This window comes from Rhagoletis pomonella, unplaced genomic scaffold, assembly GCF_013731165.1.
Source record: "Rhagoletis pomonella isolate Grant_MI unplaced genomic scaffold, Rhpom_1.0 Rhpom_scaffold_00002, whole genome shotgun sequence".
NCBI lineage: Eukaryota > Metazoa > Arthropoda > Insecta > Diptera > Tephritidae > Rhagoletis > Rhagoletis pomonella.
In genome coordinates this window covers 44,704,339-44,717,685 of record NW_023458556.1, presented here as the reverse complement: position 1 = coordinate 44,717,685, position 13,347 = coordinate 44,704,339, and the positions used below count along the sequence as shown (strand labels likewise).

General features: G+C 33.5%; 1 protein-coding gene across 2 annotated transcripts in view; it reads right to left on the bottom strand.

Moving 5' to 3' along the window:
* Nucleotides 1–1,921: 1,921 nt before the first annotated feature.
* LOC118733677 overlaps nt 1,922–13,347 on the bottom strand; it is a 96,304-nt gene continuing 84,878 nt past the window's right edge. For both annotated transcript variants that reach the window (XM_036463186.1, XM_036463187.1), the window contains exons 4-5: nt 3,375–3,440; nt 1,922–3,087 (exon numbers count right to left, since the gene is read on the bottom strand). In XM_036463186.1, the coding sequence (XP_036319079.1) occupies nt 2,914–3,087; nt 3,375–3,440 (240 nt within the window). In that variant the 3' untranslated portion in view covers nt 1,922–2,913. The remainder of the gene's footprint in view (nt 3,088–3,374; nt 3,441–13,347) is intronic.

Below are 13,347 nucleotides of genomic sequence, written 5' to 3'. Positions count from 1 at the left end.
CAGGAGCTACCGGTGACCAAATACCATTTTTGGCACAAATGTCAGTTACGAAGTTTTGCAGACCACGATACGCGGTTTCGTTCTTTAAACGACGATATGGACATTAGGGTGGGTCAATTGTGTTTGTCAAAAGGCGTATAGAATTCTAAGCAAACTTCGCCACAAAACTTTGGGTATAAAATCAAAACTTGACCTGAAAGCCATTCCAAACACAGCTATTTTAGAATTTAAAGAGCAAATTTACATCAGATATGTTTCCATGATTTCCAATTATTTATTTTAAAAAGTTTTTGTAAAAAAAAAAATACACACTTACTTTTTGAACGTTAACTATAAAGTGCATACATAAATCAAACAAAACAAATATTTAGCGGCTTCGTAATTCGTGTAAACATTAAATGTGTGTAAGGTGTTGCAAGTAGTTGCAAGTTTCTGATTACTTTTCGAACTAATAATATACGATATTTGGTTTTAATGATAACATATTGTTTTCCATAAAATCAGTACAGTTATTTTAATATAGCTCAAACTGACATTTTATGTCAGTCGGCGAGAACTAGATTATAATTTTAGACCCCTGGTTTCTTAGGGTGATTTTCTTAGAAATTGGCGTAGATTTCATTTTCGCTATACGCCTTTTGAAGTTTTTCTCACCCTAACAATTTTTCCCGCCCTAATGTTCTTATATACATAGCTGATGCCAATCTGAATAGATTTCGTTCAATCATTTATAGATATCGAGAAATTAATAGATGTGAATAGCAGAATTATGGCTATACGTACATACGTTAAGATATGGATCAATGCATAACCGAGTAAGTATGTAGTTATGCACATATACATACATATAATTATGTTAAAATGTCTGATTACATACATATACATACTTATTATTAGCTACATTTAATTTTATGTTGAAGTTTGTCCTATAAATATATTATACATCTACGTGTTTTGGTTGAAAATATAAAGATATTATTATTAACTTTCTTGGGCTGAATATTATTAATTTTCCTATTGAAATAATCAGCAAAGGCTGTGCATAAAATAACACTTGCTTATAATTTTGGTTGTCTCTACAAATTGAGTTGTATTTAAAATAGTACATACATATTTATGAATACAAGATGGGAATAAAAAAAGTTGAGGTGAAAGTATTTTTGAGTATTTACACATACAAAAATATCCTTTAAACCTATGTAAATAAATGGAGAACCTGCAACTTTAAACATTTTTCGTACATATTTGCGCGGCATAATATAATACATATATATGTAGGTATATTGAACAATGCATTCTTTCAATTTAACTTTTATTTATTTATTAGTTAAAATCATATATTTTTAAATTAATTCGGAATAGTAGTTTTTATCGGTAAAACTATGTTACTTATTCAAGTCACGCCAATTCACACTTGCTTGTCTATGCTGAACTTGATATCTTACAAAAAAAAGAAAACCAAAATGTTTTTAAAACTATTTCAATGGCAGATTATGTACCCTTGTGATCAACTTACTTAAGTAAGCGATGTTTTGAAAAGTTTCGGCTGTTTTCGTTTTCTTTATTTTAAACTTATTATTGATTATAAACGTCTAACTCATCATATAACAAACACCATATATGTAAATTCACATTTCTAACTTTGTAAAAAAATTATAAAGACTCATCCGCACTTTCACCAATCAAGTTTAAAGTTTATCAGACTGTTAAAATTTAAAATGACAAATTTTCCGAACAAAATTGTGCCATTTTAAATTTTAACAGGCTGATAAAATTAAAATTGATTAGTGCAACCGGGCATCAACAAATATTCACCAAAATTTCAAACATTTTATGCCGTATTTAGTTAAGCGGCGTGTATCTGCAGGTTGATTCACAGCAAATCTTGTCTAAAATATTCATAAGTAATAAAAAGTTTTAATTTTTGTAATTCTATCAAATTTTTTTTATTTAATCAAATCTCACCATACACAAACAAGCGTGAACAGGTTCATTATTTCAATATCTGCTTTTATTTACTTTTTTTTTAATCTTTATAGAATGCATTATTTAAGACTTATCATATTAGTAAGTTTAGTCGATAATTCATTTAAGCTTACAGGTCTTTTATTTTTCTAATATCTGTGTTAAATTATCACAACCGTCACATTTGCAATTCCAACAACCGACAATATATACATACAATAAATTCGAATACACTCGTGACCGTCAATCATATCGAAGCCTTTTGTCTACATACACATGCTTTAAATAATAGTGTACAATATAAATTTACATACATATACATATGTAAATGTAGACAGTTAATTAAACAATAAGACATTAAAAATAAATAGTGCTAAGGTCAGCGAAGCAAGCGTTCATCAAATATATTTCGTTGAATTGTTCGTTTATATTATACATATGCATATCTTTCCATTATTAGTTCATGGTTACCACTTTCGCAGAAAAAAAAAAATATTTCTTAGTAATAATATTACGCTATTGCACTAACTACATATTTAAAGTAAAAATACTAATAAAAAAGAAAATAAAAAAATTCTGTTTACTTATAAGCAACACAATAGCGGTAAAATCCACATACATACTTACCGTTCAAAGTTAAAAATAAAAAAATATATTGAGTGACTCTTTCGTTGCTTAAGCTAACTATATAATTAGAAATATACATACATGCCACAAATTAAATTACATATGTATGTGTATATTAAATCTGTATGCATATCTATGTGGCATGCCAAAGCAATGCTACTCTCCACCATATGACAATTGTCGATTGCCCGTTTGTTGGCTCCACACGCCCATTTGGATTCAGCCTAGTCAATCAAACTTTGAATAGCCGCTCCTCATCATTTTAACTATCCACTCGCACATAGAGGCAGGTTATGATTGACTCCTCCCCGCTAGATTCGCTTAGCAATTGTGACATTTGACAAGTCCAACTTCATCGCAATTCATGCATTTCAGTGCCACAAATTCGGCCGTGAAGTGATTTCGATGCACCGATTTCTTTGAGCCATTGCATGAGGGACACGGCAGTAGGCGGTAGCCGCCACATGTTTGACAAGTGAATGTGGTAGCAATTGACTGATAAAGACAACGAAGTAAAAAAGAATGAAATAAATTAAAGAATTCCATATATAAAAAAAATATATATATGTACATATAAATATAATTTATAAGTGTATGCTTTTATTAAATGCGAAATGCGCTCGCTCTCGTGCTATGGTTGGTGCAATGACCATGAAAAAGCGGTCACATGCCGCATTGACAAATGTCAATAACAATTGGACGAATTGGTTGACGCGTGCAGGCATTTCCTTTGGCCAATGCGCCACTCTCGCAACCAACGATAGCCGATAGTCGAGACTTACCTTGTATGGTTTGAGCAGCTGTCGCAGTTCACCCGACTCGTTAAGTCGTTCCACAGTATCAGCATCCTGTGAAAAAAAAATAGCAAAAGCAATATATAAGTAAGTACATGAGCAAATGGTCAAGTGATTGCACTAAAGAAATAAAAGTCTTAAGAAGGAAACTTGTTCGCAATAGCTTCCAATTGATATTTGTTTTGCGTGATGCACAGTGTATGATTTTCAAAGAAATAATTTTTGCATTGCTCTAATGACTATGAAAAACTACATTCCGGAGGCATTTGAGGTATTTTAACAAATTTGTATATTCATATTCAATATGTTCAAAGCATGCATATGTGCATTCGATTTCTTTTGGACTTTAATTATTACCTGTAAGTTTATCAATGCCACGCATCCGATTTATTTCACCTAATTAAATTTTACCAGGAACCGAACATAACAGTTATTGATGAAAACTGTCATGGAAAAATTCACTAAGAAGGAAATGTTCTACAACTAAGTGATACATACCAACCGATTTATTTTTTCACCGAGACTCAAAATAAATTTTTATTAGCAATTTTTATTCAAAACTTAAAAAAATTTCAATTATTTTAGATTTTGATATATTATAAATCCAAAATAACAATTATTTTTGATTTTTATATTATTTGTTTTATATAACAGTTATTTACCTTTATCTATAAAAGTCATCAATAAAAATCAGTCAGTGACTTTTACTTTTAAAAGTCATCAATATAAATCAGTCACCGACTTTTATTTTTTAAATCATTCGTATAAATGTCATTAACATTTTTCGCAGTTAAGAAGGTATTGGAAGACAAACGTTTACTACGACTTATACAAATGACCTTTATAAGTATGATTTAAAAAATAAAAGTCAGTAACTGATTTTTATGTATGACTTTTATAAATAAAAATCTTCGATAACTGTTATCTAAGACATATAAATTAAAAACCAAAAATAACTGTTATTTACAGATTATTTGGATAAAAATCAAAAATAATTGTTATAATAAAAAATAATTATTAAAGAGCGATTTTTTTACACGCATTTTTTACGCAATCGAAATGAGTGGAATGGAAAATACCTGTGGTTTATGATAATTTGTTGAAAAAAAGTGCATGGAATTCCTTTGTAGAAAATAAGCTTTTATTGTAATTCGTATTTAATTGGTCCAACAGTAACAAGATTTGTTGTAACCCTATGATAGTTCCTAAACCTGACGGACCAAGATACTATCAGCCTCCCTAATAAAAGCTAACAGTTTCTCGGCTGTAACCGAAACCGCTGCCAAAGACTGCAACAATGCGACTCTGTGGATAGAACATGTGAGAGCGCATTGATTATGACCAGTTACATGACCAATAAAAAACTTGATGTTGGTTATAATCAAAAGATTTATATCTTTCCTAGCAAAATTATAACCACTTTCCGTTGCATGTTAAAGTTTTAAAATAAAATAACTTAAACTATGCACCCATTACAAGATCTCTTAATAAACTTAATATAATTTTTTTTATCTAAGTTAGAAACAAATTGCTTTTAAGTTTTATCTTTAAGTAATTGTGTACCAACGCGTCTGTCACATAATATGTATCCGCCATACTTTAGAGGTGGGAAAAAAATCCTGACGTGATATCAGGTTCATGTTCAGCGCACCAAAATCATATTTTATTAGTTTCGAAGACGACTAACTGAGTCCGTAAAATTGTTCCGGTTCCACAAGTACAATCCCGTATGTGTCCTGGTACCCAGCATAAAAATACCGTGTTTCTTGCTGCCAAGAGTTAGATAGTGCAAAGTACTCCTAGTACTTCTAATGAAAACAGCCATTATGATCGCCTAGCTGTCTGAAAACCTAACCTAGCTGTTTCAAAACCTTTCAAGGTTCAATCTGTCTCAAATAAAAACTGCTAGTATCTCAGTCTGAAAGACTAATGGTCAAATATTCAATGCAATAGAAAGTTTGGTTCCAAGTCCATAGAAATCCGCACCTGCTATGCCCTTCATCTGTGATCCATCTGTATACCAGTGTACATATCTGGGATCCAATTACGGTGAACTCTTTGAACAAACCTCTCGGTTTGGAATTTTGACCCAGAATTTATTTCCAAAGCAGATTTCTTTTAGCTTAGGGTGCGTTCACACAGAAAGCGAGGTCGAGCCGAGCGAAGCCGTTCCGAGCTTTCAAATCGATGGAGCTCTATGCAGGTGTTCATATAGCAGGCTTTCCCAGAAGCCTTTTGGAGCTGAAAGCAAAGCATTTTTTTATAACAAACCGAAATATTTAAATAAAAACCAATTTTCCAGCAAATATTTTGAAGTAAATTAGCAAATAATTTAGCCGCTTTTGATTGAAGGTAAGTTCTGTGATATCTTTGTAGCCGAGTCCATGAGAAAAGTTTCATTCCGCTTCGTTCAGTTTGTGCACCCGGAGCTTCGTTTCGCTTCGCAATTTCTTATACCTGGTATTTTGGCCAAAATACCTTGTGTTTGATTTTCGTCAACATTTTTTCAGGCGCACTAATTTTCGCGGTATATGTACATCGCCAGAGATGTCTTCAATAACACCCTTCACATATCGCCAGATGCAGATATTTATCTTTGATTGCAATGGATCGGCTTTATTGGGTTGTTCCCAAGAAAGGAGGAAGATTATCAATTCATCGGAATATTTGTTGTGTTTTTTATGTTTGTTACCGGATAACTTTGGACTAAGTGAACCGTTTTCAATAGTTATTTTTTTTGATCGGAAAGGTGGTATTTCAAAAGTGGTTCGATACTAAATTCTTATATGAGCTTTGAAATGTTTATACCCAGTGACTATCCGATGAAAAAATTTCGTTCTTTGTCTTTTAAGCAGCACTTTGTAAATGATTTTTCGATAACTCTTGCTTGCGAACAGGTGCTACTTTCTAGCCGGCAGGCATCTGAAAAGCAGAGCAGATTCTGGGCAAAAAAAATTACGCTCTACAAGGCTCTCATCATGCCTGTACTTTATATGGCACAGAAACCTTGGACGATATCGAACAAAGATGAGGAGGCTTTGGATGCTTTCGGTAGACCTATCCTAAGCAAGATCTATATGGCCCTGTTCGCGTGGGCGATCGGTACTGAAGAAGATGGAAGCTTTTGGTCTCGGCGCAAATCGACTAATGGTTGTAGTGCTTAATAAAAAGAAGAATGATAGTGCAGAAAAATTTTAATCACTAGCAACGTCCTGTGCTCGACATACGGCCACCCCAAGGTTTCATACGAAATCCATACGATATCAAGGAAAGTAATCAATACTTGTATCTCAGCCTGGGCCATTTTAATGTAAAATGGTTATGGAAAAACCACAATAATTTACATTGGTAGAAGTTATAGCTGCACTTTCGGAAATCACCACATCTCCGCTCTACCTTGGGCTGACAAATAAGAAAAGGGAAAAGGTAACCACAGTATACCTGGCGCCAACTAATTCAGTGGGTAGTACATAGGCATTGTACGCCAAAATTCAAGCGCTGAAATGCCCGTAAGCTCGATAAAGAAGTCTGATGCGGATATGTGCTGATCTCCGAATTATGGTTGTTTTTCCATAATAATTCTTCATTAAAATGACCTCAAGTTATTGATTAAATTGATGTTAGGCCATAAAATAAAAAAAATATAATAAAAAGATCTCAAAGAAAGTATCGAAAAAAGTATATAGTATTATCTGCAATATTGTGGGAGAGCTAAAGTATTTTATGATACCCAAAACTAATAAACTTAAAGAAACACGCATTCAACATAAATGTTATGTGCAATCGTGCATGCATACATATGTATGTATGAATGTATGTGTACAGAAAGAAATCGATTGTACAAGTAATCGTTAATTTCACTTTCCTGCAGCATGCAATATTTATTTATTTGTGATTGTTACGAGTATAATATATAAGTATGTACATTAGACTGCATCACTCCCCAAGCAAAAAAAAAACCTTTTCCACTGGAATTATAAAATCTATGACATTTTAAGACTTGCACCAAAATATTTCGGAAAAATTGTAAGATTTACGTGAGCTGGACCAATTTAAAAATACCGCCAAAAATTTAGTTTTTTATGAATAGAAATAGTTTTTTAAAGTAAAAAGTGGAAAATATCAACTCAGATGACAAAACAGTCTAAGTTTAAATAATTTGCATACAAATATTAAAAAAAAAATTCTACGGAATCATAAAATTGAGATTTTTGATGCCATTTGTGAAATCTTTTCAAAGATTAGTTTAAGAAAAGTTGAATAACTCAGCCAAAACTTTACCGATTTAGACGTATGAAAGGTATTTTCTAATTCCTTTTATTTCTTTGCAAATAAACTCATTCAAGAGTGCGAAAATACCTTTCCACTGATACCCCACAAGTCTAAATCGGTACAGTTTAGGCTCAGTTATTCAAGTTTTTCTTAAACCAATCTTTGAAAAAAAGTTAAAAAACAACATCAAAAATTTCATTATTACGATTCCGTTGAAAAATTTTTTTTAAAGTTTCATGCAGATTGTTCTAAGCTTACACTGTTTTGTCATCTGAGGGTCTTTTTTTCAAAAAATTCTGTAAGAAACTATTTTCATTCATAAAAACTCCAGTTTTAGAGGTATGTATTTTCAAATCGCTCCAGCCCACATACATCTTAATATTTTTCCGAAAGATTTTGGTGAACGTACTTATGTATGTATATGAGCATGATCGTATTCATGTACAAGTGGTTGCTGTTGGCCATGATAATGACAGTGAGACATTGTGGCGAGAAGGTAACTATTTACTCTGGTAGCTCTTTCACGTATATTATGGCCAATATATTGCAAATATAAACGAGTTTACAAAACATGCGCTTGCTTGAGTGATTTCTTTTATTTCTCATATATTTTTATATGGATAAATACATACTTAAACCTTGCTGTGTTCAAGTGAATTTCAATTGTGATTGTAGCTGTACATTAGTTGAATTGTTAATACCAGCGGGTGGTAACTAAGTACTTCGCACGCATGCGAAAAAGTGGCGAGCCATCAAACCTTCAAGCGGTAAATTAAAAGCTCATAGCAAAAATGGCAATGATGCGCAAATAATGCGTTTAAATATAATGCATATGTAAATATGTAAATGAATATGCGATTGTCTTTTTGCTTTCAATACATACATATGTATGTATGTATGCGCGAGAAACTCGTGCAGCCTTGAGGCGTTAAAAAAAAATATACGCATACGCCCCGTGGCGTGTCAGCAACTCATTAATGCAAATTGCCGCACAAAAATTGAACTGTCAACATAAACATTCTAAATACCCGAGCGAGTGACGTGAAACTATTTGCCATACACGGTAGTTGTCACTTTTCACTTTCAAATGCAAGTAGCAGAAATACCATGATGGACGTTCGCTAGTAAGTAGTTGGTTGATGCAATAACTAAAGAAATACTTTTGTTTTATTTATTAGTACTGTGCCAATTATGTTTGGTGTGTGAAGAAAAAGTTTGTAACACAATACAGAACTTTTTGATTGTTAATATAAGTGCAACGGCAAGTACGAATGTTTTGATTTTAAAAGAAAAATCGGATAATAATAATAGATTGGCGCACAATATGTAATTGCGCCTTAATGTTGTCGCACCAAGGTTACAGTGTGACGACGACTCCGAACGGCCTTTTTTTATTTTTATGAGAAACTGTTTTTCATGGCAGAAAAACATTCGGTGGTTTGCCATTGCGGGTGGCCCCTATTAGAAACAACTTTTTTTTTCTTTTTGTTTTTGATGTTAGTCTGGAACTGGGCTCGATCCCCGGCCTTGCGGAATGGTAGTGCGTACTTCTAACCACTACACCACTGCGGTCGCTGGATGGCTTACTGCGTGCGTAATACCCTCGGCTACCAGCAGGTAGATTCAGGTAAAAGTCACTTAAAAAATGGTGATTTACGTTTTATATGTAGTTAAACAAATGTTTTCTGTTTTTCTTCGTGCCGGTTCTCTATTTACTGTAACAATCAATTATTATTCACACACTGTGCGCTCCACTACAATTGTATTGTCTCCAGAGACGCCATAGTCTGACAGACAAAGCAAAATGTCTCCCCTATTTATGCCAAACTAAAGTAAATATTTACAACTAATCCGCTTTGTTTTTCTACATTGATGATTTTTCGAAAACTCGTTCACTTGCTGCAATAGTAGCTCCAAACATGGGATGAATGTAGAATTTCGGTAATTCAAAGGAACTCTTTGAAAACTGCAGAAAAAAATCGGAAGAATAACCCAGCAAAAACTTTTCTTTTTTTTTTGGTAAGCGCTCACTTTTTGTATCGATGGAGTAACGCATTACAATTCGCCTCAAGACAACATTTTTCACTTTATCGTTTACCCACTGCATTACAGGAAAGCATTTTGACAATTTCTCGCTTACCTCCAATGACATGCCCAGGTTAAAGTAATGTGTTCTGGAAACTAGAATGGAGTTCAATGTATTTTCAGTATCGGTGTTATTTACTAGCGATGTTGGAAATTTAATAACTGCAATAAATAGTTACGTTACTTCATGTTACAAATACAAAATTTCACATAATTACGGTCGTTCTTTATCTAGTAGTCCTCGGAGAAAGAAGATCGTAATGGCTGACGCGAAAATGTTGAAGAAAATCGAGCCCCGCGCTGTCATTAAATTTCTCACAAAACAAGGAAAAAGTCAAAGAATTATTTTCGAAGAAATGGTGGCTGTTTATCACGATTTTACGCCTTCATTATCTACAATTCAAAAGTGGTCAAGTGAATTTAAAAGAGGTAGGGCGAGTACTGAAGATGACCTTCGCTCAGGCGGCCCCGTTATTGCCGCTACACAAGAAAGTGTGGAAGAAGTTGAGAAACTTGTACACACTATTCTTCATGATCATCTTACAGTCGCACTCAGAAACGCTCTTTAAATTAGCTCTAACGGGCACTTAACTAATGATCCTTAAATCTGTTAATTAATGTTTCCTCTCAGAGTTAAAAATTATGAAATAAAAAATTTAAGTATGGCCCCAGTTGCGGCCCTTCATTTTTGTGGCATCACTCACTTTTTCCGTTCAGTTTGAAATAAAATATACAAATAAGTATTTATATCATTTTGCGAGCGCCGGCTCAACAGACGCAATGGCTGAGTGAGCAGAGCAGTGGCGTGCCATTCGAGAGATCCGAGTTCGAGTCCTAGGGCAGGAAAATTTTCTTTTTCCTTTTTTATTTATTTAGTTTTTTTTCTTATTTAATTTTATAAACTATCTGTGTTGAATTTTTAGCTTTTTTGATCTAATTTTCTTTTGGTGTATAGATTTTATTGCTTTAAAAAGAAAACAATTTTTTTTAAATTTAATTAAATTGTTTGCTAAAAGACAAACAATACCAATAACAGGCCAATTCTGGCATCTGTCCGTCAACTCACCTCAGTCTTTCGAGAGACAAAAGTCTTTATATTTCGGCAATTATCTTGGAAGCCCTTTTCAGTATTTCGAATAACTAATTGACAGATGTGCTAATAGTGTTATTATATTTATCGCTTAGCAATAAGTTTTCTAAAAACTAAACGAAATGAAAAACAGGAAAAACTAAAAATTTTAGAAACTGAAAGTGAAAGAAAACAGATGAATCAAAAAAGTTTCCAAACGTTAAATAAAATAAAAAAATATGAATTTTTTAAGCAATAAAACTTAAAAAAAATTGTATTAAAAAAAATTCGTTGCCGAGTATTGAACTCGGATCTCTTGAATGGCACGAAAGTACTCTGCTCACTAGGCCATTGCCACTGTTACAGCAACGTTATCGAAATTGAAATTTATTGAAAACAAACAAAAAATTTCAAAATCATTCGTTAAAAAGTTAAGTAAAGGTTTTTGTTTACTCAACTTTAATGTTCATTACATGCCGTTAACGAAACATTAACTGACTCTGAGAGGGAATTTTTTCTAATCGTTACTGAGGGACACCTTAAGTAATCATTAAACGACTCTAAGTGCGGCTGTTAATCTCTCAAAAGTGAGTTCAAGGTGGGTACCGCGAATGCTCACATCACACCAAAAACAAGAGAGGTGCAGTAGAGAGTTTTTAACGCTTTGTGGGGAAAATTCAACAAGCATTTTGAACCGTATTGTTACTTGAGATGAAACATGGGTTCATCACTATGATCCTGAAAGTAAGCAAGAGTCTATGCAGTGGCAAAAGAAGGGTGAAGACCCCCATAAAAAATTTAAAGTCACTCCATCCGCCAGAAAAATCATGGCCACAGTGTTTTGGGATACAAGACGAATTTTATTGATTGAGTACACGAAAAATGGTGAAACCATCAATGCAGCATCTTACGCTACCACTTTATATGATTTAAAGGAAGCAATTAAAGAAAAAAGACGGGGAAAACTGGCTACCGGTGTTGCTTCTTCATGATAACGGTTCCGGTTCACACAGCGCGTGGTTTGAAGACCGCTATACGAGATTGTGGCTTTGAAGAAATCAATCACCCACCATGTAGCCCAGATCTGGCTCCTAGTAATTTCTTTTTCCCGAATTTGAAAAAGGATCTTCGTGGAAAACAATTTTTTGATGATGAAGAGCTCAAGTCGACAATAAATGTCCATTTTTCGGACAAGGAGGAAAGATATTTTTCTGAGGGCATTGAAAAATTAATTTCAAGAAACAATAAGTGTATTGAGGTTGTGGGGAGTTATATTGAAAAATAAAAATATATTGGACTTTAATTCGAGTTGAGTTTCATTGTGATACCAATAATACATTGAACGTCCCTCGGATGTGGTGAATTTCGTAAAGTGCTTACCAATCGAACTTCACCACCCAGTATTTAAAGCTTTCTTTTTTTTTTAAGTCGCCATCGACGAGGGTACTGTAAAACTAGCGACACATTGCAATGGTTACAGTTTCACCAGATACCTATTCCTCAACAAAAAGCTAGTACTTTGTTAAAAATAACCAGAACCAGCCAATTTCCGCTGTAAAAACAAGGATAACTAAGGATTGGAAAATCCTGCGCGCTTAAACTTAGAGCAGGGTACACAAGTAAAAATAATCGAACTAAATAAAAATTAAAGAGGTTCTGTTAACTACTCATTGCATTTAGGTTATCTATTCCTTTGATGGTTTCAGACGTTGGCATAAATTTTTATAAATTTCTTAAAGGAAATTTTTGTATGAAAAATTTAATCAAATGTCCTGGTAACTTTCAAGAAATCTGCACGTATTGGCACTTACAATTTCGAGCAATTTGTTTATCTAAGATCCATCATAAGAACCACCAATAATGCCAGCCTTGATATGAAGCGAAGAATAACTTTGGCCAGTAGGTTCTACTTTGGTCTCGGTAGGCAAAAGTAGAGCCCTCTTGATTTTTCGAATATCGAATAAGCCGGATTTTTTGACCGAACAAACGGATTTGAGTTTTTCGAAGTTTTCAAGGTTTTTACCAGTTTAAGGGAAACCCCTAAATAGTTTCTAAATTATATTGCAGGTTATTTGAGCATGAAAAGGATAATAACAGAAGAACAAGATCATATTTTTTTTTAGTAAATGCATGTTTGGCGCTGAGAGATAGTTTACTTTACCAATGCTAATGAAAAGTAGCCTCTTGAATTGTATAACATAGGCCGATGTTATATCTCGGAGACATCAGTATACAAAATGTCGCTATCTTTCCGCGGTTTTTCTCGTTCGTTGTGCCAGCCTTGGAGTTATGTGTGAAGTTAAACCTCGGACGGCAGAGGTTCACAATGAGCTAATGAGAACTCCTTCCTGTCATTCTATAGCCCTGGAGTGGAAGGGCGTAGAAGCTCATTACAATATTTAGAACTGTAAGCTGGCAGGGTAGTATTTGAAACTACTTACGTATTCAAAGCAATCCTTATGGGAGTTTTTAAGTTTCCATACAAATGTGGAAATTTAGCAAATGTTATTTAGAAATAGGCAAACAACTGTTAAA